Below are 25,701 nucleotides of genomic sequence, written 5' to 3'. Positions count from 1 at the left end.
CAATCCATACATCACTTACGCTAAATCACTTATAACTGACCCTTGTTTGTATCTATGGGTTATTCTTTTTTCTTTAATGTAGGAGTACTGCTATTTTTTCAGCCATTGATTAAGCTGCTTGGTCAAGGTCTTGCTTTCAACTATTTGTGTACTACTTAGAAGTAGAATTCCTGGGGCTGGAAAGACAGTACAGAGGAGAAAGTGCTTGCTCCCATGTAACTGCCCTTGGTTCAATCCTGGCACTATGTGGTTCACCAAGTACTGCCAGGAGTAAGCTCTGAGAGATTCTGTGTGGCCTAGAAACTACAAAATAAAACACACAGAAAAGCAAAAACAAAAATCCAACATAGAATCCCTTAGTTTTCACTTTCACAGAATATGCTTTAAGTAGTAGGATATCAGTTTGTTCCCTTCAGCATATAAATGACTCAATCATAAAAGTGCTGACCTCAAAGGGAAATGGGCAGTAAAGCCCTGAACAGAGTTTAATCAAAGTCCCCAGGAAAGAAAAGGCCTTCATGCTGACTGTCACCTGCACTCTGGCTTCCGTTGGACCCTTTATCTTTGAACTGCTGATGTCCTCCCCTAGTGCTCAGGATAAAGAAACCATGACAAAGTGCAAGATACTATGGGGTCTACAGTCACTGATCTGTTTGTGTGGAACTCTCTAGCATCCCAACTTCATTTAACTAAATGAGTCAGAGGGAGATGGACAGACACAGAATGACTGGACTCATTTTATGTCTGAATATATATATAAAACATAGTACGAGACTAATATAGAATCGAGCCAAGAGGAATAGTCAAGGTTGGAAGCCTGCCTCAAGTGGTGGTGGGGGGAGGAGCGCAGTTAGGATAGAGAAGGGACCACTACAACAAAGACAGCTGGAAATGACCACATGACTACTCTGGACAAGAACTGAGTCAGAAAGTAGGTAATGAGAGAAACAGGATAACCTCTCGGCACCTGCATTACAAACCAAATTCCCTAAAGGAGGGAGAAAGAGAGGAGGAGGGAGAGGAGAGGGGGGAGGGGAAAATGCCAGTCACAGCGGCAGGCTGAGGGGCAGGGGACAGGCTGAGGGGAGGGAAACTGGGGACATTGGTGCTGGGAAATATACACTGGTGAAGGGACCAGTGTTGGAACATTGTATAACTGAAACCCAATCACAAATAACTTTGTAAGTGTGTCTTTCACGGTGATTCAATTAAAAAATTAATTAAAATAAATAAAGGGTTCTGAAAACTCATGTTGACAAAAGTAAATGAAAAAGATACTAAAGGGCAAAAAAATTTTCCTCCTGGTGCCAAGAATCAAGTTCAGGGGCTCAAGCACCGTAGTGGGGACCCATACCCACAGGCCTCAGAAAAGGAACTACCCATCAACGACTCACTTTATTTTTTTCGGTGTCCTCTGTATTTTCTTTCAAGGTTCCAGTCTTCAGAATTCCACTTTCTGGTTGTCCTTTAATCTTAACAGGCTGTGAAGTTGTTAAAATGTCAGAATGGTAAGGAAAACCAACTTCCCCCACTACAATGCTACTTTTCACAGGCTACCGCACCAAAAGTGTAAAAGGAAGAAAAAAATGAGGCTTTGGAACATTTAAGTCCATTCTACTGCCAAATAAAATACGTTTCACTAAAGGGGCCCATGTGGGAGACCACGTGGCATTTTCTAACAAAATGAATTTTGAGGGGCTGAAGAGATTGTATAGCAGGGAGTTTTATGCCTTGCGTGCGGCAGACCAGGTTGGATCCCGGGGAACCCACGTGTTCCCCTGAGCCCTACCAGGAGTGATCCCTGAGTGCAGAGCCAGGAGTGAGCTCTGAGCACCACCAAGTGTGGCCCAAAAAAATTTTCATCAATTAGTCTGGTTAAAAAAATGTGAAGCACAACTTATTGTAAAGCACATAATATAGTCCAAGTACAAGAAGCTGGTCATTAGTATGTTATTTTTCCTAATTTCTTCTGAACATTTTCGTTTTGCTCAAGAATATGACGGTGATTAGCACAACAGTGGGAATTAAAAAAAACACAACTGACATTAAAGCAAACCAACAGATTCTATGGGGTGGAGATGTAGCTCAGTGACAGTGCAAGCTGCCCGTGTATATGGTGGTGGCTACATTCCTTGGCACCCCACCTCAACCCCTCAGAAAGATTCCAGAACTCTATAGAGTAATATTAAAAAGTGCAAATCCACTCTATACATGGGCCTGCCACAGTTTCCTTTCCTGAGGGGTGGAGCCTTTCAAGCACTGCTCAGCAGGCAATACTTGGCCAACCAGACCGAGAAGGTTCAATGCCAGTGGTGCTGGGGCTACTGGGGCATAAAAGAGGAAAAATGAACAAACAGCTTGTACTCGTAACATTAGGTTAGAAGAATAATAGCACAGAATTGTGGGACTCAATATTGGGGTGAAAGACTAAAATAATGGCAAGAGTAATAAAACCATGACCAATATTATTAGATAAATGGAGAAATAACAAAATGGTACATCGAATCAAAACAAAAATGTTCATGTACAAAGATAAATGTGAGGCCATTTAAGTACCACTAATTTTGGCCAGTCTAAGCAGACACAAAAATCTTATAAATAAACGATACCTAATTTTCTGTCCAGAGAAGAATATACATTAAAAACTCAAAATATATTTAAGTGAATTATTAAAACTATGTAATTCCATTCTCAACCAACCAAAGAGGTGAGCAAATCAGATGAATCTATAACACTCGACCATCCACTGGAGATCTGAAAATGCCTGCCTGGTTATGGGATAAGGCTGGGTTATCTCACATACACCCATCTCACAGAGCTGGCAATTTTTACAGTTTCTGCCTGTACCTTGCCTGCACTTGAATCTCCTGGCACAGAGGCCTGGGGCACATCTGTCGGCTTTCTCTGCTGCTCTGGGGTTGGGCCCCCTTTCCCTCTGTCTTCCACAGATTTCTTGGCATCAGTAGTTTCATGTTCACTTTTATTCTGTCTTTTCACTCCTGTTATCTCTCTTCCCCTCTTTGCTGAGATTTCCTTCTCTTCTTTCTTGGCCTGTTCACTTTCTCTCTTCTCCGTTTCTTCTTTTCCTTTTTGCTGCCTTTCTGCGATTCCATTTCGTTCAGTTTCAAGCTTCTCTCTGGCTTTCTGTTCTTCTTCCCTCCTAAGTTTCTCTTTCTGTTCCTCCTGATGCCTTTCTCGGAGTTCTTTTTCTCGTCTGTTTTTCTCCATTAGCACAGCAGTTTCTGCATGGATAAGAGCTTTCTCTTCCTCTGTTAACACAGTAGTTGGAGATATAAACACTGGCTTTGTGGAACGATCGGGAACAACTTTTCCATCCTGAGACTGCGGCTCATAATCTGTATTTTCAGACTGTATTCTATGATCTTCAGGCAATCTGACTGCCGGTTTTTTTGTACGGTCAATCTATAACAACAAAAACAGAGCAAAATACACTTTTGCCAAGATCCAGGATACATTACCACTACTTCAGTTCTTGAAATCAAGGTATGCTAAAAGACTCAGCACACTGTGGAGACAACTGCTACAACCTCTGTGAATGTCATCAAGGTCAAGATTTTTCACAAGCACTTGAATGGGAAGAGTCAACTACTTAACCTCCTCTTGTTGCCAAACTTTCAGTTCATTCTGGTGTGTTCTACATGGAAGAGTCCATTCAAAAACAAAAAACCTATACTTGAGAGATCCTAGACTGTTTCACTTTCTCTATATCCAATTGTCCACTCTGTATAGCCAACATTAGAATTCCACATAAACCCAGTAAAACAAAAACAAATTTATAGGATCCACAGTTTAATTATATTTTGCACATGCATGATAATTTTTATGTAGAAAATGCCAAAGCATGTTTGATAAACCATATATACTTGTTGAAAGGAAGTGCTGTAAGATAGGCTCATTCAGAATTGCTTTACCATGCATTTTCAGAAAACTTAAGTCAAACACACTTGTCTTAAGTGTTTATCTGAAAAAGTAAAATTAGAAGACCTTTATGATTTAAATTATTATTACTATTATTATTATTATTATTTGGTTTGGGGCCACATCTGAAATCACTTCTGGCAGTGCTCAGGGATTCAACCAAGTCAGTTATGTGCAAGGTAAGTACTATCTACAGATAATACAACTGTACTATCTCTCCAGACCCTGAAATACTTTTTTTTTTTTTTGCTTTTCTGGGTCACACTCAGCGATGCTCAGGGGTTACTCCTGGCTTTGCACTCAGGATTCCTCTGGTGGTGCTCAGGGGACCATGTGGGATGCTGGGAATCGAACCCGGGTCAGCCGAGTACAAGGCAAAAGCCCTACCCGCTGTGCTATCGCTCCAGCCCCTGGAAAACCTTTATAATAGGCAGAAATAAGTAGCCTGCTTTATTTAAAGCAAAAAATAAAACACTGCCATAGCCATAAATTTCTTTTACTTATATCCTCAGGGACTTGAGGAGCTGCAAAGGGGTTAAAACACTTTACACAGAGCCAAGCCAGATTCTACCCCCAGCACTGCAGTTCCCTGAACACTGCCCTGAGTGATCTGTGCACAGTTGGTTATGCATCGCAGGTCTCGCACACCCCACCCCACCCCCTCCAAAAAGAAACCTCTTCATTTTGTATTTATGGTCTCCTCCAACAATCAATGGTCATCCACTTTAAATGTAGATATTCCCGGCAGGCGGCTGCTCAGGCTCTGCATGCAGGAGGCTCGGGTTCAAGCCCCAGCACAGAACAGCACAGAACAGTTGTCTAAGCAATGCAGGGAGCAAACCCAGAGCACAGACCCAGGAGCAGTTTTCAGGAAGTGATGGGAGTGGGCCCTCCCCGGAAATTTTTTTAAGTAAAGACTCTTGAATAATATATGAGGAAAAATGTTTAAGCAAATGCTAAAAAAAAAAAAAATCTTGCTGGAAAATATATGTGTGAACTTCATTTAAGTAAAATCAAAGAAATATCTATAACATCTTGGATATTTAAAACATTTGAAAAGGCTTTTTAGTAACAGATGTACTATTTCAAAACCACCATCAGATATGGGTCACCAGTAAGCCAACTGTTTTGAGAAAATGTTTTTATTTTTGATTTTTGGGCCACAACAGGTGATGCTCAAGGGGTTACTCCTTACTCCTGGCTCTGCACTCAGAAATGACTCCTGGTGGGGCTCAACAGACCATATGTGGTGCTGGGAATTGAACCTGGATCAGGCATATGCAAGGCCCCAAGGAGACAGAATTTTAAAGAAATTTCTCAAAACAAAATATGTACCAAAGCCAATTCTTCTCACTAATATTTTTCTTTCTAAAGTGTTAAGGTTATTTAATTTCTATATTACATATTTAGTATAATATTAAAACAAAATCACATACCAATGGAACATTTTTTAAAATAGGCACTGGTTGAATCATGGGCGAAACATCCGACTTAGAAGACATAACTGGTTCAGATGGAGCAGATAAGCTCAGTGGTCCCATTCTCTCATCCTGATCATTTATCAATTCCATATTTTCCTCTACATCTATTGGAAGAGGCGGCATCTGTGCAGCAGGTTTAAAAGGAACTGGTTCTTCCAGCGAGGGATAAGTAAAATCCACTAAAATCATTAAAAAAAAATTATAAAAGAACAGTTCATCTCCTAAACAGTATATAGCAGTTTATGCATGCTGTGATATTTAACCGTCAACTACATGGAGACGACAACAATCTCAAAGACTGAAACGTCAACTCCCAGAATGGGAACAGTCTGATTATGAATGCCTGAGTACATATGCCTGCGTAACAGGATAAATGCACATGCCATCATGAACATTACCCGGCAGACACAAAAACACCTGTTTGGATGTCCAGTTTACCGAATCAATTTAAACAAAAAATTTCACATACATACATGAGATAGACACCTCTTCGTTCTTGCCTCGTGGTGGCGGGGTGACTTTGGCGTTGGTTGTATATTGGGGGTAACAGAGAAGCCAGTTTTCATAGCCTCCCTCCAGGACTAAGGGCTCGTTGCGCAGGAGTGTTTTTGTTTCCCACTGTAAGAGGCAGAGGGTTATCTTTAAATAGGATAGCGATGTGCTGGCCAGTTGGGCCGTTTCATCTCCAGGTGCAGATTTTCCCTATCAGTGGCGGGCTGCCGCCTCTGGGTTCCCGTAGACAGTGTGTACGCAGCGTGCCAAGTGTGTACTTGTGCCCAAGTCCTGCCGTCTTCTGTCTGACACTCTTATTTAATAGCCCTATGTTTGGAGAGGCCCCACAGAATGGGAGGCAGACAGCGAGCTCAGAAAGCAGGTGGAGGGAATGAGGGACACTTCTTCCTCGTGTGTCTTCTACTTACTTGACTACTTTAAGGCACATCCCTATTTATTTTCAAAACCTCTCCATATTGCAGGTATTCTAAATGAGTCAGTGTTTCTCATTCTCCGCCACCGCCCTTTATATTTTTTCTGGGGGCGACAGCCAGCTGTACTCAGGGATCACTCCTGGGGACGCTCAGTGGATCTGATAGGGTGCTAGGGATCAAGCCCAGAGTCAGGTATATACCAGATAAGCGCTCTTCCCCCCCCCCCCGCCCCCCCCTCAGTCTTTATCCGACTGTGCTCCCTTCTGGCCTTATTTCCCTCCTCTGGCTCCTTGCTGTCTCTGGGCTCATGCTGGGGCCCATCACTTGGGTAATTTCACATTGGACTATCCTGAGAAGGACTGTTCTAAACACTGCCACATTTGCTGCAGATATTTTTATCATTTTTATGGTACTCAGTTAAATCTGAATCTTTATTTTTTCTATTCAATTTGTAGGAATCTCCGATCATTTTTTTTATAGAGGACATCATTGTACAACATCTTTTTTTTCTTTAGATGTGTCCTCCTTTGCCTTTACTTTGGTCCCTCTAACAGAGCTCGGGCACCTGGTGAGGTACCACTGGTGAGGGTCGGAAAGTTTAGCACTCAGGCCCTGTGACATGGAGTCACCTGTGCCTGTGAAGCTGGAGTCCACCAGGTTACAGTCAGCAGAGCTGGAAGGCCCATATGGTGCCAAGAATCGAACAGGGCTACGCACGCCAGCCAAGCACTCCAGTCCTCTGAGCTATCTCACTGGCCTAGGTCCAATTTTCGGGGAAGCTGGGCACACCCAGCAATGCTTAGGGCTTACTCCTGGCTCTACACTCAGAAATTACTCCTGGGAGTACTTGGAGGACCATATGGAATGCCAGGGACTGAACCAGGGCTGGCTGCAAGCAAGGCAAGTGCCTTACCTGCTGTACTATCTCTCCAGCCCCATAAATACAATTCTTAAAACAAAAAAATGAAACACTTTCACCTGTACTTATATATTTGAACATTCTAGCATCCTATTTTATGCAGAACAGTTAACTGTTATTCGGTGATTCTAATGTACTCTTTTCTACCTAAATTCTACAACCAGAGCACGATGGATCTTAACATTACTGACTAGTAAATAATACACATTTCCAATCAGATAAAGTTTATAGTTATAATTAACAGGAAACGTTCTGACCTTGAAAAGTGCATCTTTCAGACTCCGTAGAGTTGTTCCAACTTGTAAATCTTTTGTTGAACTAAACCAGTCGAGAAGTACCACAAAATCCACACTTCCCCTCTTCTTCCAAGTGTCTTTAGAATCAGCGGGAAGGTGTGTTTCAATCCAACTAGCAGTGACCCTGAAATGTATGAATACTTGTATTGGGCAAAAGTAGACAAGCCGAAGACACCAAGATCTGCTGTACAGTCTACATCACACCAATACCATAGCAAACTTTAAGGCATACTCCTAGGGGATGGGGGAGACTGCACAAAGACAACACAAGGATTAAGGAACACGCCTTGCATGTGGCAGACCCAGGTTTAGTTCCTGGGCCTCTGAATTGCACTACTGTCCTAGCTGGCTGAGAACTGTCAGGAGGAGTCCGTGTGCCCCGAATACTACTTGGGATCTACACTCCACCAAGGAAGAGTGATTCCTTTCAGAGTGGGGAGACAGCTCAGAGGACTAGCATACATGCCTTAGCCTAAATCTGATCACCAGGATCTTGGGGTTCTCTGAGCACCAGAGGGACTGGCCCCCAGAAAATCACGATTCCTTTCTATGAGACTGTTGAGACTGTCCAATAGGATGTTAAACAGTCTAGGGCTGGAGAGATAGTATAGGGTCGGTGCTTGCCTTCCATGTGGCAGACCCCAGTTTAATCCCCAGAACCAGGTATGGTCTGCAGATATAAATCCCCAGAGGGGATTTTTGGGTAGAGAGCCAGGAGTAAGCTCTCCAGTTAACTCTGAGATTTGATGAGAACACTCCTGCAAAAGAAAATGAAAGGGGGAAGAATGAGCAGAGAAGTCTCTTTTGATGATGATGGGGCAGTGCTAGAACTTTGGTGTTAGCAGTGAGTCACATATGTAGAGGGCTGTGAAGCTATACCCCCGAAGTTCCAAACAGGACCAGAGAAATAGCACAGCAGGTAGGGTGCTTGTCTGATACACAGCCAACGTAAGTTTGATCCTTGGCACCTCAGAGTTCCCGGGGCAACACAAGAAGTGATCCCTGAATGAAGAACCAAGATAAGCCCTGAACATCAACCACATGTGGCCCAGAAACAAAAAGATTCTGGACTGGAGTGTTGTGCAGTCGGTAGGGCACTTGTCATGTATGCGGCTGACCCAGATTCGATCACTGGCGCCCCATATGGTCCCCCATGCTTGCCAGGAGTAATTCCTAAGAACTACAAGATATGGCCCAAAACCCCCAAAATAAAACCAAACTAAAAGATAACAATATAACATGACTATAGTCTGATTTTTGGAGGTTATTCTTTCTTAAATATTGATACTATAATGCTTTCTCTTCAAATAGGTATTTCTTGAAATATACTCTTAAAACAGATTCTAACATAGGGTATCCAAATATCCAAAACAACTACTTCACAATTTGGTCCAGATGAAGCTTATGTTCTACATGCTCAGAGATAAGATTGTAAAAAAACACCCAAGGAGAACCATAAAGGTGGCTTTATCTGGTTTCTAAAAAGACTCCAAATACCACAAAGAGCAGAAAATGACCAAAGAACAGGTGCCTTATAAGACCCTTCAGAAAAGGTCCATTGTTCAGTTAGCAAGTTTCTCTAAAATACACAGTACCCACCCTGGAGAGATGGCTTCTTCAGGAACACAGAGAGAATTAAATATTCGGGAATGCAGATAATCCTGCTGTCTTCGAGCATCCATAATGATTAAGCTGGTGCTTTTGTCCATCATCATTGTGTATAGCTCTTTGGCAGAAATTGATCCTTGAAATTGAGAGACAATGGAAGTGACAAGACACACTCAATACTTAAATAAAAGCTAATAAAAAGAAACTTTTACTGGGGCTGAGAGATAGCTTAGAGAGTGAGAAGACATGCTCTGTATGTGGGATCCTGGGAGCCTTCCTCGCATCACCAGGGCTCCTGAGCACTGCAGGGCCTTGCCCAAATTATTACCTTCCCTCCCATGCCCAGCATCAAAGAAAGAATCACTGTTTCTAGACAAGTGAGGCATATTGGGCATGTCCCATACTCATTATTCCAACATGATATTCATTCACCTGATAAACCAACACTAAACATAACTTTAATTTCTCAACTCAAATTGAAACCTTGGGCGCCCAGGGACTCTTCCTGGCTCATCTGTCAGGCATTCCGCCCTGTAGTACCCAGTATGAACTGTGTGGGTCCGGTACGGAGCCCAGGGATGCAGTGCGCGTGCTCTGGCTCACAGCGCAGTCTCTGGGCAGAGTGAAGAAGCTCTTTGAATACACTATTCTCTGGTTCATAACTGTGGCATCTGGATATTCATGTCACTGCCTGCTATGTATCTTGCTCAAACTCTGATTCCACAGTCAGCACATTACCTATTTGGCATGAAAATGTCATGTAGTTAATGTACAACTATAGCAATTGCTTATCTATACACAGATTTTGCTATGTGTTCTAGCTCATTCAATCTTCACTGTGACCTCAAGTGATTTACTGCCCGGGAGAAAGTACAGAGTTAAGTTAAGGCACTCTCCTCAAAAGTGGCTGGAGCTGCCAACCTGGTTCCAATCCCTGGCACCATATATGGCCCCCCCATGCACTGCTAGATGTGGCCTCTGGGCACAGTCACAAGAGGCCCCTGGACAGAGTTAAGTATGATCTTTCTGCATGGCCAGATGTGGAACCCCCCACAAAGAAAAAAGAAAGGAAAAAGAATGAGGTAGCAATATTATTCCCACTTTGCAGATGGGGAATTTAATGTAGAGAAGTTAAATAACTTCCGCAAGAGTGTTACGGAAATTCAGAGACAATGTGACAGGAAGGCTGACTTCTCAGTGAACACTATGCTAACCTAAACCTTTAAACTAATAATGGAACCTTTCTGTATGTGTGTGGAGGCAGGGGAAGAACCCAGGGCCTCACATGCACAAAGCATGCACTCTACTGCTGAGCCACATTCCCAGCCCACCGGCCCATGCTAAGGTTTATCTACAAATCAAATAACTGGCAAGTACAAAACGTGGCCCTGCCGTTTCCAATTGGGTATTACCAGATATAGCCCCTGAGGTCAGTCTATAAGAATACTGAACACATTTTACAAGTAATTGTATAGTTTTGGGGAAATAATCTAATTTACAGAGATTAGACAGTGTTGAGAATTTCATTTCACCAGAATGCCCAACCTGTACGCACTTACCTTTCTCTGTGGTCTCACTCTTTTCACTGTTTTCACCATTTATCTATTTTATAAAGGAAAAAGGGTTTTACTTTCTTGAACAGAAACAAAAATTTTCAGATAAAAAGTTAAACTTTAATACATCATGAAACTGCAAATCTAGGAAAGATCACATAGTAGTAGCATTTTATAAAATTACAATTAACTAGCCTCTCAAAGAGACAGGCCAAATATGATTTAAATGCTATGCTAATAGATAATTTATTATGAAATAAAAATCCTGGTGTTCCCTCTATAGCACTCCATTACACAATTCAAGTATGTAATGAATATATTCATAAATCTACCTTTTCTAACCAGGCCAACATGGGATAACTGTGTAAGGTATAAATTTATTTTATAGATGAGAAAACAACTTATTGTATTTATCAATTTTAAGATCTTTACAAATAAAAAATATATTCATACATATTAAATGCCTCCTAACATAGTGCAAAATAATGTGCAAGGTATTGCTTAGGAAGCATTCATAGCAAAAATAAAACTTAAACGTAAATCTCTGGAGTTGAAATTCTAGCTTACAGAAATTATGGGAGGTAGAAGAACAAAGCACACCAAGGAAGCAATCAGATAAGTTCCAATGGTGAGTCAGAGTTAAAAAGTCCAATTTGTGAAATGAAAGATGAGAAGAGGCATCCAGGCAGAAAACAGGGGAGACTTAAGACACAAGGCAACTATAATATGAGACAATCTGTCTTATGTCCTGACTCAAAAAAAATAGTTTTAAAATTCCTTCTGAGAAAAGCTGGGAGATAGCAATGTAGACTGGGAACATTATTAATTCTATAAAATAGAAAAATAGCATTATGGCTTTTATGAAAACTCCCCCATCTTGGGATGATGCATACTGAAATATTTAAGACTAAAACGATAGGAAATGTACTCTGACATAATCCAGCAAAACAGGAAAGGGAATATAAACATGTAAATGTTAGATGACCACTGAAAATTTAAGAGTGTTTAACCGTACTCTGAAAACAAAAAAAGCTCAACAAAAATTAACCCAACAAATAAGAGTTGGCCCTGCTGCAGGACAATAAAAAAGATTATGAGACTGAAAGTCCTTTTTATGGGCCAAGAAGATGGTTCAGACAGCTGGAGCAAAGATACTAATTGGGCCCTGGTGGCTCCCAGCAATGCTGGGTGCAAGCATCACCTTATCAGGGAGCTGGACACTAAACCTTCAGGCCAGCACTGACAAAAAAAGCATGTTGGGGGAGGAAACATATATTTATATATATGTAATATATACTCTCACTGTCACTATCATCCTGCTGTGTATGTATATATATATATATATATACACACACACACACACACATATATATGGGCTGGAGCAATAGCACAGCGGATAGGGCATTTGCCTTGCATGCGGCCGACCCAGGTTCAATTTCTCCGTCCCTCTCGAAAAGCCCAGCAAGCTAGCGAGAGTATCCCACCCGCACGGCAGAGCCTAGCAAGCTCCCCGTGGCGTATTCATATGCCAAAACCAGTAGCAAGTCTCACAATGGAGATGTTACTGGTGCCTGCTCGAGTAAATCGATGAGCAATGGGATGACAGTGATACAGTGATATTATATATATGTACATATATATATACATACACACACAAACACATATACATTAAAGCCTGCCTTGTATAGTTTCTTGAAGTCTTTCTATTTTTAAAACTATATTAATGATCTGAACTGTTTCTAAGACAGTATGACTTATTTTATGCTTTGAGTTCTTAAACTCAAAAGACCAGAAAGATTTATTCACCTTTTAGACAGCACATGGCCCAGAGTCACAACCAAGTCAGCTACTACTTTTCAATGATTTTGTTTTGGTTTAATTCTTTTGGGCCACACCCAGCCATGCTCTATGCTCAGGAATCACTCCTGACAGGTTGGCTGTGTGCAAGGAAAGCGCCCTACCCACTGTACCATCTCTCCAGCCCTCTACTTCTTAATGACATCAATGATTCACATATAATTGGTAGCTGAAAGACACCAAATGCTTGAAAGCAGAGTCAAAGAGAGAGTACAGAGGTTAAGGCATCTGCCTTAACCAACCTTCGTTAGATCTCCAATATCACTCCATCCCTGAGCATCACACAGTGACCCCCGAGCATAGTCGGTAGTAGTTTCTGAGCACTGCTAGGTGTTTTCCCCACCAAACACTTCCAAAAATTAATAGCAAAAATCCTTTCATGAATTTCAGGAAGAGTTTCTCAGGAAGTGAAGAGTACAGACTGAGCACCATTTATAAGAAAGAAAACCTTAAAACTCATCTGCTTCAAGGTCTTCATTTGGCAAATAAGGAAACAGTGCTCCTGAATAATTTAGGAAGGAAAAAAGCACAAAATCCCAAATATATTTAACCATAGTTATAATCCTCCTTCTACTGCTCTAAATAAGTTTATAAAAATTGCTCAAAGTTAAAGTACAAATTTCCATAGATGCTCCATAAGCCTAGAATCAACTGAAACTAGACAATTTAATTCCATTTCTAACAGGAACATTGCACCGCGTCTCATCTAGGCTGCTTTAGACCAACTCCTCTTCCCTCACACAACAAAGTTGAAATACCTCTAGGGTTTTGTGTTTGGAACCTGGTACATTTTCCAAAGAACCTTTAGCTGATGTGCCTCCTTCCTCTCTGCCTGCTTCCTGCCTTTTATGTTTCTGCAACTGTTCTTCCTCCTGCCGGTCCTGTTCTTCAAGTTTTTTCCGAACTTCAGCTTCTTCATATCTGGTTAAAAAGAGAAGCCAAGAGGCCTGTCACGAGCAGTCTCAGAGAAAGGGGAGAAAGGCTCTAAGAACCGAGTGTCCTGCCTGGGTTATTTCTAGGGTGCAAAGGTTTTCCCTTCAACAGACATTCCACACTGCCAGTGTCCTCTTAGGACCACAATCGGTGAACTTGCCCCTAGGGATTGGTCCCCAATTGCTCATGAATCTTGAAAAGCAGCTCCATCTTGTTTAGTGCTCAGTGCTCTTTCAATGCTATCCCCCACACCCACAGGGGCTTTCCTGCAGTGCCAGACAGAACCAGCAGAGTGCAGGGCATGCACTGCACCTCTCCTGGAGTCACATCTGGAGCCTGCGGAATCTTTTCAAGGAACTGAATCTGCTGCCATTTTCTTTTTGAAGGATTTATTGTTTTCTAATTATTTGGGGGGAGAAAAAGCCAAATGTCACAATTATGTTTATTATTTAAAGCCAAATGTGGAAGTGAGCAGTCAACATCCACTCATGATAAAAGGGTTCAGGGGACTATGTGGTGCCAAGAATCAAACCCTGGTTGGCCAGGTGACCTTTAAGTTTTCAAGCACTTAATTTCAATACTCAAGGGCTTAGCAACTTCTCTGAATTTTTAACACGGTTGCCTGAGAAGATCATAGGTCGAACGTGAACATGGAGCATTGCTGGAAGTTTCCCTAGGGTACCATCACTCCAGTCTACCCTGCTGTTTCTTTGCATTGAATGTGATGTTGGCTGTTGGCTTGTTGTTTACATTATCACTATGGACTACTCCTTTTGTTCCAATTTTGAATTCTGTTACAAGCTTTTATCATGAATGGATGTTCAATCTTGTTAAAATCATGCCTACTTCAGTCTTCCCTACTGTTGATATGGTGTACATTACACTAATTGATTTGCATATACTGAACCATCCTTGCATCTCCAAAGCATATGCCCTTGATATATTTCTGGACTTAGTTCTGATTTCAGTTTAATTCATAAAAGCAAAACTTCCTGTTTTGTTGAGGTCTTTTTTTTTTTTTGGTTTTTAGGTCACACCCAGTGATGCTCAGGAATTACTCCTGACTTTGCACCTGCAGTCAGGAATTACTCCTGGAGTTGCTCAGGGGATTATATGGGATGCCAGGGATCAGACCCAGATCGGCCAAGGGCAAAGTAAACACTCTACCCACTGTACTACCACTCCAGCTCCATGTTTTCTGAAAGTCTTTGTTCATCAGGGTTATCAGCCTAAAACTTCTTTTTAGCAGTTTCTCCGCCTGCTGTTAGGATAAATTCCCATTTCTGGGGATACAAAATGATACAGGAGGTAAGGTGTGTATTGTACAAGATGTCAACACTCAGTACAGCCCCTGGCACCACAAATGGTCCCCAAGACACACCAGGGCTAAGAGGAGACCACAAATAGCCCTTGAGCACTACCAAATCACTCCCTACCCCTACTACCACAAAAAAGAATTCCTGGCCAGACAGATAGTACAGGGATTAGGAATTCCCATACATCTTGCTGACCCCAACTTAAACTCCTAGCACTATATATGCTTACTTCTGAACAAAGAACCAGAAATAGCCATTGAGCATCACTGGATATGACCCTGGGAAGAAGGGAATCTGTTAAGAAATATTATTTTAAAAGGATTTCTTCAATATTTTGAAAAAACCTGAGTATACATAATCAGTCTTCTTTGAAGTGTTGGTAGAATAGGTGAACACATCTGGACCTAGGCTTTTGTTCTTGGAGGGATTTTTATTTGGGGGATGGGAGAAAGGGGGTACATCCAGTGATGCTCAGGAGTCACTACAAGCTTTGCACACAGGAATCATCACTCCTGTGGTGCTAAGAGACTGTATGAGAGGCCAGGGGTCAAACCCGGGTTGGTCACATGCCAAGCAAGCCTCCTACCCACTGTACTATGTCTCTGGCCCCAAGCGGACAGATGATTTGGTGCAGATGAAGAATCAGGGTCAATTATATGCAAAACAGGCACCTCATCCCTTGTGCTATCACTATGAAGATTGTTTCCATTACTGATTGGTAATTTATGCAAGCATCTGGTAATATTTGCTTAAGAACAACTGCATCGTGGTATCCACTCTAGGATCCCCTATACTTCAACTTGGGATACTAAAAATTCTTTTATCAACTTGTACCTTATTTATCTCTTCTCTCTCTTAAACATTTTTTAAAACTTCTGGTTTGCAAGAAAGCTCTAAATGTGTGCATCTATTTTCTTGTGTTCAAAATAGCACTGCACTATAGCACTGTTGTCCCGCTGTTCATCGATTTGCTCGAGCGGGCACCAGTAACGTCTCCATTTGTGAGACTTGTTAGTGTTGAAAATACTGAGATTTATTTATTTCTATTACATCTTTTTTTGTGAAGCTGGGGATCAAATCCAGGTCTTACAAGGCAAAGCACGTGCTTTGCACTGAGAGACATCCCCACCCCGAAGCCCTAAAGATTTAAATTGTATGAGTCTCTTTTTATTTCTAGGAACAGGCAGTCAGCTGTATATCAGAAATGTGCTGACAATCTTAATTCTTATCTTTTAAATTAACATTCTTTTACATATCTCATTATAATGTCCATACCTGAGTTTAAGGCTTTCAGAGAGTCTTTCAGCTTCTTCAATAGCTTTTCTGATGTTTGCAGGTCCAAGGATAGAATGAAAATAGTCCTAAAATGACAGAAAGAACATCCCGAACTGTTATTATATAAGCTTAGAGCTAAAGCATTCAAATCATGGTGCATGGTTCATTTACATGGTGCATGTAAAGGAAAGTTTAGATGGAAACATGATGATCAAATAAAATACTGGTTAAAATGTAAATGTGTATAAATATGCACTTTATTCTATAATGTTTCCAAAGTCTCTTCATTCTTTCAATATGCTTTCGTTATTTTGATCTGGGCCACAGCCAGCTGTGCCCATCATTTCTGGCAGGACTCAGGGAACCATGTGGTACTAAGGATCAAACCTGGGTCAAAGCTGCATGTAAAGCAAGTGCCTTACCCTCTATACTATCACTCTGGCCCCATTAGTATGCTTTAAAAATAAAAACACCAAAAAGCAAAATATTTTACTTATTTGCAAGGTACAAATAATTTCAATTAAAATTCTACTCTTATGATCACCAAAACGAAAAGATTCTAAAGCAAAAGTTGTTTTCCTGTTGCAAATATGTTCCTTAGCATTTATTCTCTACTTGAGTAGTAAAGTGAAGTATATATAGATCTACAGCACAGAATTTGTTTTTGCTTGTTTTAAACTCAGATGTTTCTACTTCTAGTTCTATTTTCACAGTTGCCTAATTCCCAAGAGGATTCAATCCCACTTAACACATAAAACTTTCACATTTGATGAAATCCTGAGGAACTGAACAGCAAACGATAGAAAACAAATCACAGTAATATACTGTAGGGTCTGAGAGAGCTCAACAGGCTAAATTCACATTTTGTATGTAGGAGGCCTGGGTTAGATCTGCTATATGGATGAGCACAGAGCCATAAGTAGTCCCTGAGCACCATGGGGTAAGGCACCTGTCAAAAAATTTGAAGTCTCTGGTGCCTGACCAATAGTCAGCAGGTAGAACGTTTGCCTTGCATATGGCCAACCCAAGTTCTATCCCCAGCATCTCCTATGTCCCTCCCTTCTTCCTCTACCAAGCACCGCCAGGAATTATTCCTGAGTGCAGAGCCAGGAGTAATCCCTGAGCACTGCCAGGTATGACCCAAAAATAATAATTAAGAAATAATAAATATATATATGTATATATTAAAAAAAAAACATGCTTTGGGGCTGGAGAGATAGCACAGTGGGCAGGGTGCTTGCCTTGCACACAGCCAACCAGGGTTCAATCCCTGGCATCTCATATGATCCCCCAACCAGCATCAGGAGTGATCCCTGAATTCAGAGCCAGAAGTAACACCTGAACATTGCTAGATGTGGCCCAATCCCAATAACAGTAATAATAATAATATGCTCTAAAATATGTTCTGGCAAATAATTTACTAGCATAATGAAATTCTTGTTAAAAATGATTTATAAGCTGGAGGGATAGTACAATGGGTAGGGCACTTGCCTGGCTTCAATGCCCGCATGGTGCCTAGGACCCCCAGGAGTGGCTCCTTAGCACAGCAAGGAGTGAACTCCTAGCACTGCCAAATGTGGCTCCAAAACAAAGAAATAAAAAAAGATTTCTCAGGCTGGAGAGATACTCTAAGGGTAAGGCACTCGCCTTGCATGAAGCTCACCCTGGTTTGATAGCTGGCACCACATAGATCCTCCAAGCATCACCAGGAGTGACTGCTGAGCACAGAGCCAGAAGAAAGCCTGAACCACTACGAAAAAAAATGCTCTCACCAAGGGCTACGATTATTATTGGTACTACGAAATATTTTGAAATCAACATGACATGTAGGATTGTGAGATCCATTACATAAGTGTCTGCTGGACTGCCACTGCCACAACTGAACAGTATAACTTTATAAGCAGAACCTACTCATACAGTTCACCCACTTGGTAATCAAGATTTATTTGATACTTAAAAGGTAGAGGAGGTCAGAGATACCACCTTTGGTTCTCTGAGATGTCGTCTCATGAACTGATGAAACCTATCTTCTCATCACAACTATTATGTATGTGTCTAACTTCAAAGCAGATTATATTTTGGTTGTATTTATTTTTCTAGATAAAACGCCAAATAAAAAGGGTCCTTCACTCTTAATTTTGGATGAAAATATAGTTTGCTCGATATTGTAACAACTTAGAATTACAGTAGAAAATAAATAGTCAGAGACCTAACCAACACTTTAACAGAAAACTAAGTTTAACCTTTACTGTAAGATATTTAAGGCAAAAAGATATAAAGTAAATCCTTAGATATGCTATGGCTTTTTAAAAATTAAATTTGAGAGTGAGTGGGCAGTTGGGGGCCATACCAGGCAGTACCGAAACATCACTCCTGCTCTGTGCTCAGCTCAAGGTCACTTCTGACAGTATTCAGGGGAACATATGCAGTACTAGGATAAAAAAAGGTGATGAAAAGCAAGCATCTTACCCCTGTATTATCTCTCTTGCCCTGCTTTAATTTTTGTTTTCAGTTTATTAAAGTGTCAGATAAATAAAATCAGATTAGCATAGTTTTAATAATGACAATTGTTTGGGGGCATTACTGCATTACTGCTGCATACCACAAGGATATCTCCACTAATATTAGTGAGATTTCTTTTTTTTTTTTTTCTTTTTGGGTCACATCTGGCGATGCACAGGAGTCCTTCCTGGCTCATGCACTCAGGAATTATCCCTGGCGGTGCTCAAGGGACCATATGGGATGCTGGGATTCGAACCCGGGTCAGCCGTGTGCAAGGCAAACGCCCTACCCGCTGTGCTATTGCTCCAGCCCCTTAGTGAGATTTCTTATCAATGGTTATCTCTGTGCACAATTAAGGTACACATATTTTCAAACTTTTAATAGTAATGGAAATTACAGAATAAAGAAGATAAGTTTCTGAGAAATCTGAAACTTTGCTTTACCAAACCCTGTATGCAAATGTAAACTATAGCAATAATTTCAAATAAAAATTTCAATGAATAATTTCAACGAAAATTATAGACTATATTATCAGGCACACATGGAGATTTTGAAGTATAATTAAAAAAAATTTGTTGTTTTTTTGAGCCACACTCTGGTTCTCAAGGGACCATATTGAGTGCCTGGGACTGAACATGGGGTTGGCAGGGTGCAAGGCAAGCATCTTACCCACTGTACTATTTTATAAAATTTATAAAATATTAATTTTATATTGAGACTTTATAATACTATTATCTAAATACATATGCCTCCCCCTATGTCAGAGAGCCTTGAAAGACTCAATAAGTTGACGATTTCAACGTATACATAATAAATGCAAGGTGTTCTTTCTAAGTGAGTTTGCTACATTGACTAGTTTTTGTTTGTTTTTCGCTTTTTGGGTCACATCCGGCAATGCACAGGGGTCACTTCTGGCTCTGCACTCAGGAATTACCCCTGGCGGTGCTCAGGGGACCATATGGGATGTTGGGAATCGAACCCGGGTCAGCCTCGTGCAAGGCAAACGCCCTACCCGCTGTGCTATCACTCCAGCCCCTACCTTGACTAGTTTTAACTAAATCTTAAATCTTTCCTAGAGCAAACAGGCATGAATGATAAAGTTTCTAAAGAGGATCAGAGACCAAACATTCTGTCTCATGGTAGAGGGGAAGTGGTAACTCGGGGTCAGAAATAGGTGTTTAAAGGGAGTAAAGTGACATTCATGATACCCTATTGGAAACAGTACTGTAAATCACAATGCCTAAAAGTTGGGGAATAAAGAAAATAGTGCTTGCCACAGAGGCACGAGTGGGGAGGGGCGGTGTGGGTGAGAGGGAAACTGGAACACCTGTGGACACTGGTGAAAGTACTGGTATTAGAACACTGTACACCTGTAAATTCAATCGTGATTAACTTTGTAACTCTGTAATTCACAGTGATTCAACTAAAAAAAACAAACAAAAAAACCATTCTGTCCACTAGCTGGTTGTACAAGCAAAACCCAAAAATACCCAGTTACAAATTAAACTTAAATTCACATACTTGAAGTGCACAGGAGTTAGGTTAAATAAAATAAAAGTGACTGTTAAGACTGACTCAGCAGTGGTGCCCTGGAGACAGGAAATGGACACAGTGTACCCTCTGAGGACGAAGGTGACCAGCTGTAGCAGCTGAATGGAAGCCTGAGTTAGCGCTTCTGTGGGCAGCCTCCTAACCAGAACTTCTACAACTCTCAAGTGTCGCCAGGAATGCAAAAGTCTCTGGGAAAATCCCCCTTTTTTTCTTTTTATTCTTATTATGTTTTTACATTTTTTTAAGTGAATTAAAGTGATATGGTTACAATTATGTTAAAAGTTTATGTTATCAATATAAAAAGCCACTGCACCTGACCACCACCCAAAGTGCCTGGGAACGGTTCACCCTGTCCCTATGTCCCTTCTGGCCCTATATTCATTCCCCACTGCCTCATCCTCTTTATAACCCAAAGCCAAGGGTTTGTCATTGTTCAATACTATCTATTACCTTGCTTTATCCCTTTCTATTCCACAAGTAAGAAAAATCAGATAAATGAGATTTTTTTCCAAACTGTAAAGTCTAGATAAAGTGTGAATTAATCTGGGCCAGAGAGATAGTAAGTACTGTGAGTAAAGTGCTACCTTAGCAAATAACATTTACACCATCCTTCTCAATTAAAAAAGATGAACTGTAAAAACACTTCAATCACATTAAAAAAAAAATCTGCTTAGAAAAAGAAAGCATATAGTAAACAAGTATATTAAAAATTGGCATGACTACAACAAACAAAACAGTAATCACCACAACCTCCAAAGTTATCCAAATTTGGAAATCTTTCAAAAATATTTCTTTGGTAAACACTCTTGCACTCCTTTTAAGCACTTCCACTTTCATAAATACTGTAAACTGATCAAAGAAAACTGTTAAATTCCATCAAAGAATATTTAAAAAGGCAGTTTTAATTAGGGCAGGCCTCTGTAGCTCCAGATAAATATGCCCAAGAATGTTCCAAGGGCAGGAGCAAGGCAACATTTGTGGACAGGTCGGTGAATCTACGAATACAAGGGGGTCACCCTCCCTAAACTAAGGAGAAGGCAGTGGCACAGTAACATTAATGGTGGTGAAGAAATACCACCCATGATGTGCTGCCATTAAATACAACACTAACATTCACCCGAACCAACAGCTGAAAGATACAACAGTATTAATATAGCAATCAATATCAAAACCAATGTAGTAATCAGTATCAATACAGTAGTACTGACATTGTTCTATACTTGCAGTGCTACTACACCATGCCCACCACATTATTCCCAGGTCCCTTCCTTCCTGACCCCAACTCCTTTCCCCCCAGCTCTGTCCCCCATACCCTCAGGTCAGAGTTCCACTGATGGCATATCATGGTTGCTTCCATGGAGGACTGTCAAATTTTTTGCTTTGTTTTTTTTATACTCTGCTTATGAATGAGATAATGTGGTTTGTCTTTCTCTAACTTACTTCACTTAACATCTTAACTATGACATCCTCCAATTTTATCTAAGCTAAAACAAACTGCAAACTTTCCCTTTTCTTTGGGAAGTCGGGGCTTTTTTGGTTCACACCCAGGGACTACTCCTGGCAGGCTCAGGGCACCATAAGTGGTACCAGGAATCAAATCGATGTTGGCTGTATGCAAGACAACAGCTATTAACTACTACTGTTCCAGTCCAAAATTTCCTTTTTCTCATAGCTGAGTAAAATTTCATGCCTAGTTACATCTTCTATCTGTGTAAAAGTTTAAAGTTATTATGAGTAAAATTTGAGCAGGTTAAAATTTTAGAGGTATTCATAGTTTCATTGTGCAAAAGTCACTCAGCAAATAAAGAAATTAAAGGTACCTGCTGTTGCTTGAAGTCAGGCCTATTTTTGATTAGATTATAAACAGTCACATATTTCATATATAATACATAGGCCTTTTCCTCATCACGATCTAATCTGCTTTCTTCTGCTGTCTTGAAGATCTTCAGAGCACTCTGTACATAACTTCAATTCAAGAAAAAAGCAATTAAAGTACGTAGTATCTGGGCATAATTAAGTCATGTATAAAACCTACATATGACAAGTTTAATATTTAAAGTTAAGTCATGTACAAATTTCTTATTTTAAGTTACACTACTGCAAAATGCAGAGTTTGGATGCAACCTTAAACTTTATCATATGGTAAAAGTAAATACTTCTATTTCATAATAGTTGTTTATGTATGAGTAAACTGTTAAACTCCATTTAAATCCATTTAGTCTTAAAATATTTGCTGTAATAAGACATATCTTGGGCCCATGATGTAGCCCAGTAGTAGAGCACTTGCATGTGTAAGGTCTAGGGTTCAACACCAGGTTACAAGAGCATAAAGGCCATCCTGAGCAAGTGCCCCCGGATATCCGAGGTCATCGGCTGACTACAAATCATAACTGCACACAAGTTGTACTGAAGGAAGGGAACAAAAAAATTATAAAGTTAAAACAAACACATATTTTGTAATTGTTTTTTGGGCCATGCTGAGCTCTGTTCAGGGGACCATACGTAGTACTGGAGACTGAACCCAGGAGAGCTATGTACAAAGCAAGTGCCCTACCCACTATAACAATCTCTCCAGCCCTTAAAACACTTTTCAATTTTCCCCACTCCTTTTTTTTTTTTCTTGCTTTTTGGGTCACACCCAGCGATGCTCAGGGGTTACTCCTGGCTTTGCACTCAGGAATTACTCCTGGCAGTGCTTGGGGGACCATATGGGATGCCGGGGATCGAACCCAGGTCGGCCACGTGCAAGGAAGACGCCCTACCCGCTGTGCTATCGCTCTGGCCCCCTCCCCACTCCTTTCTAACCAGGAACGTTAAATTCCCCTCAACCAAAAATCAATGAAACTGGGGAGAGGAAAGCAGACATGAGTTCTCTCATTTTACTTGATTAAAATCTTATACAGAAAAGTTAAACTCATGCCAATTCACTTATTCTAGAAGGAAAAGAGATTTTTAGCCTAAAAGTCATGTCCTCTTCGATCTTCTCTTTAGTAATTTGAGAACTCTGTGATAATCACTCTAAGTACTTTTCTTGGTTTATTTGAACAATCTTTAGAAACTAAATTAATAGACATTTCTATGAGAAATTCATTCCTTTAGGATTATAGTTTTGGTGACCAAGTTTCAGTGCAAATGATTCTATTCACTAGGCTTTGTCAATAATATATTTATAAAAAGCTAATTTATCTTTTGTATCTCATTTTCTCCAGTTGTCTACCTCTGCTCCAAGACTGAGGCATGAATTAATGATTAAGCTGTTTAGGAAAGAAGTGAAACAATACACAAGGGTATAGGGCCAGATGACATTTAGGACCGAGGTGGAGTCTATATAAGGACTTCTTCAGTCAGCAGGTAAGCCCAGCTCAGCATGGCATTATAGACCTAGGTCAGAGGAAACAAGTCAGAGCTATTAAAAACACTCTCCTTAGGAGTGTAGGGGTCAGTGCGACAGTACTGAGTTTTCTCCAGATTTCTCTGCCTAGGATGCAGGTATATCCCATGGGCCTCTACACAGCAGATCAAGCCGAGATGGCCATAGTACTACCAAGTCCAGTGAAGTGGCCAAAGAGCCAAAAAATCCTCTAGCATTCATCAGAAACAGTGCCCTGACACAACCAAAACAGGAGTTTCCATTTTAGTGAAGTTCCTCAAACAAACCTCTTCCCTTGGGATCAGTATAGTTCTAGTGTGAAACCAGAACTTGCTAGAAAGGCTTGATCTGCCGTCCGATTAAAGGAAGCTCTCTGAGGAAATGGCGAGGCAGAAGTGCCTAGTGCTGGGACACCAGTGCTACGGGGGGTTGAACGGGAGGCCTCTGCTCTGCAATGCGTGCGCTCTGGCCTCTGGAGCCATCTTCCAGCACCAGGGACTTTCTGTTTCAAAAACATCCTTTTGTCCTTTATTTAGAAATACCTTTTCTGGGCTGGAGAGATAGCACAGCGGGTAGGGCGTTTGCCTTGCACGCGGCCGACCCGGGTTCAAATCCCAGCATCCCATATGGTCCCCTGAGCACAGCCAGGGGTAATTCCTGAGTGCAGAGCCAGGAGTAACCCCTGTGCATCGCCAGGTGTGACCCAAAAAGCAAAAAAAAAAAAAAAAAGAAAAAAAAGAAATACCTTTTCTTTCTGGCATTTTCTTTCCTGGCTTTCTTAAAAGTCCCTACCACTCCCATCTCCATCCTTTCCGTTTCTGTTTCATTTGCTCTACTGAAGATGTCCCCCAAGTCCCTGTTTTGTCTTCAAAACTCTTTCCAACTCTGCAATAATGTGGCTACTGACTGGACACCAAACTTTCTCCTTTGTAGGTGGAATAAACTCAGGAAAGTTTCCTATTTTCTTCTAGAAAAACAATCACCAGATAGAAAAATTAGTGAGACCTCATTTTCTGCAAATCAAACAGAAAAATAGGTGGATTTTTTCTATTATGTTTCCACTTTATTTTGTCTTATTGTGGTGCCTGGGACTGAACCCAGGGCTCACTCACATATGCAAAGCTGAGACTTTACTAACTTAGTCACATTCATCACTGTTACATTGTATTTTAAGACAGATTTTAACATCATTATCAAATAAGCTGTCATCAACAGCCTGTATTTCAGCAGGTAGCTATACGCCATAAATTTTTTTTTTTAACATTAAGTTAAAAAGCATTTCAAAAAAACCACAAAACCGGGGGTGGAGCAATAGCACAGCGTTGCTTTGCATGCGGCCAACCCGGGTTCCATTCCCAGCATCCCATATGGTCCCCTGAGCACCGACAGGAGTAATTCCTGAGTGCATAGCCAGGAGTAAACCCTGTGCATCACCAGGTGTGACCCAAAAAGCAAAAAAAATAAAAATAAAAAAATACAAAACCAAGGCCCAGGGATAGCACAGAGCCAAGAGTGCCCACCTGGTTCTTTGGCCACTCCAGAAGTCTTGGTAATTTTGCTGTCCAGGACCTCAGGACAGCTGCAGGGCATGGCCAGGTATGTGCAATAACCAAAACTAAAAGTATATGAGCACCAAGGCCAGGAGTGCAAGTCTCAGTGAACACAACCAAGTGTGTGAGACACCCCCTCCCTCACCCCCCCACCTGGCAACATCGAAAAGAGCAACAAGAGGAGAAAGGGGAGGGGATATCAGATTGGTACACATTAATAATGTGCTGAATATTGGACAAAAATGCAGATCTCGGGGCTGGAGCAATAGCACAGCAGGTAGGGCATTTGCCTTGCACACAGCCAACCCGGGTCCAATTACCAGCATCCCCTATGGTCCCCCAAGCACCGCCAGGAGTAATTCCTGAGTGCAGAACCAGAAGCCGCCAGGTGTGACCCAAAAAAGCAGAGGAGGAGGGGGGATTAGATCTCCTATCTCAATTAAAAAAAAAAAAAAGCTATACAAGGACCACATGTCAAATGTCAATGAAATACACTCGGATAAAGATCTAAGAAGTAACTGTATGCTATGTTATGACAGGGCTTTAACTGTGGCTGCATGACTCTTGTATAAACCTTGTATTTTTGGTTTTGGGGTTGTTTTGTTTTGTTTGTTTGGTTTGGTTC

At 41.0% G+C, this 25,701-nt stretch overlaps 1 protein-coding gene across 1 annotated transcript in view; it reads right to left on the bottom strand.

Annotated features, from left to right (window-relative positions):
- USP8 (ubiquitin specific peptidase 8) overlaps positions 1-25,701 on the bottom strand; it is a 55,058-nt gene that overhangs the window by 14,975 nt on the left and 14,382 nt on the right. The window contains exons 3-12 of the mRNA XM_004611774.2: positions 21,977-22,121; positions 16,104-16,189; positions 13,338-13,500; positions 10,729-10,771; positions 9,161-9,305; positions 7,523-7,685; positions 5,894-6,038; positions 5,376-5,599; positions 2,848-3,423; positions 1,395-1,481 (exon numbers count right to left, since the gene is read on the bottom strand). Of these exons, the coding sequence (XP_004611831.2) occupies positions 1,395-1,481; positions 2,848-3,423; positions 5,376-5,599; positions 5,894-6,038; positions 7,523-7,685; positions 9,161-9,305; positions 10,729-10,771; positions 13,338-13,500; positions 16,104-16,189; positions 21,977-22,121 (1,777 nt within the window). The remainder of the gene's footprint in view (positions 1-1,394; positions 1,482-2,847; positions 3,424-5,375; positions 5,600-5,893; positions 6,039-7,522; positions 7,686-9,160; positions 9,306-10,728; positions 10,772-13,337; positions 13,501-16,103; positions 16,190-21,976; positions 22,122-25,701) is intronic.

This window comes from Sorex araneus, chromosome 3 (assembly GCF_027595985.1).
Source record: "Sorex araneus isolate mSorAra2 chromosome 3, mSorAra2.pri, whole genome shotgun sequence".
NCBI lineage: Eukaryota > Metazoa > Chordata > Mammalia > Eulipotyphla > Soricidae > Sorex > Sorex araneus.
This window is presented reverse-complemented; position numbering and strand designations above follow the sequence as displayed.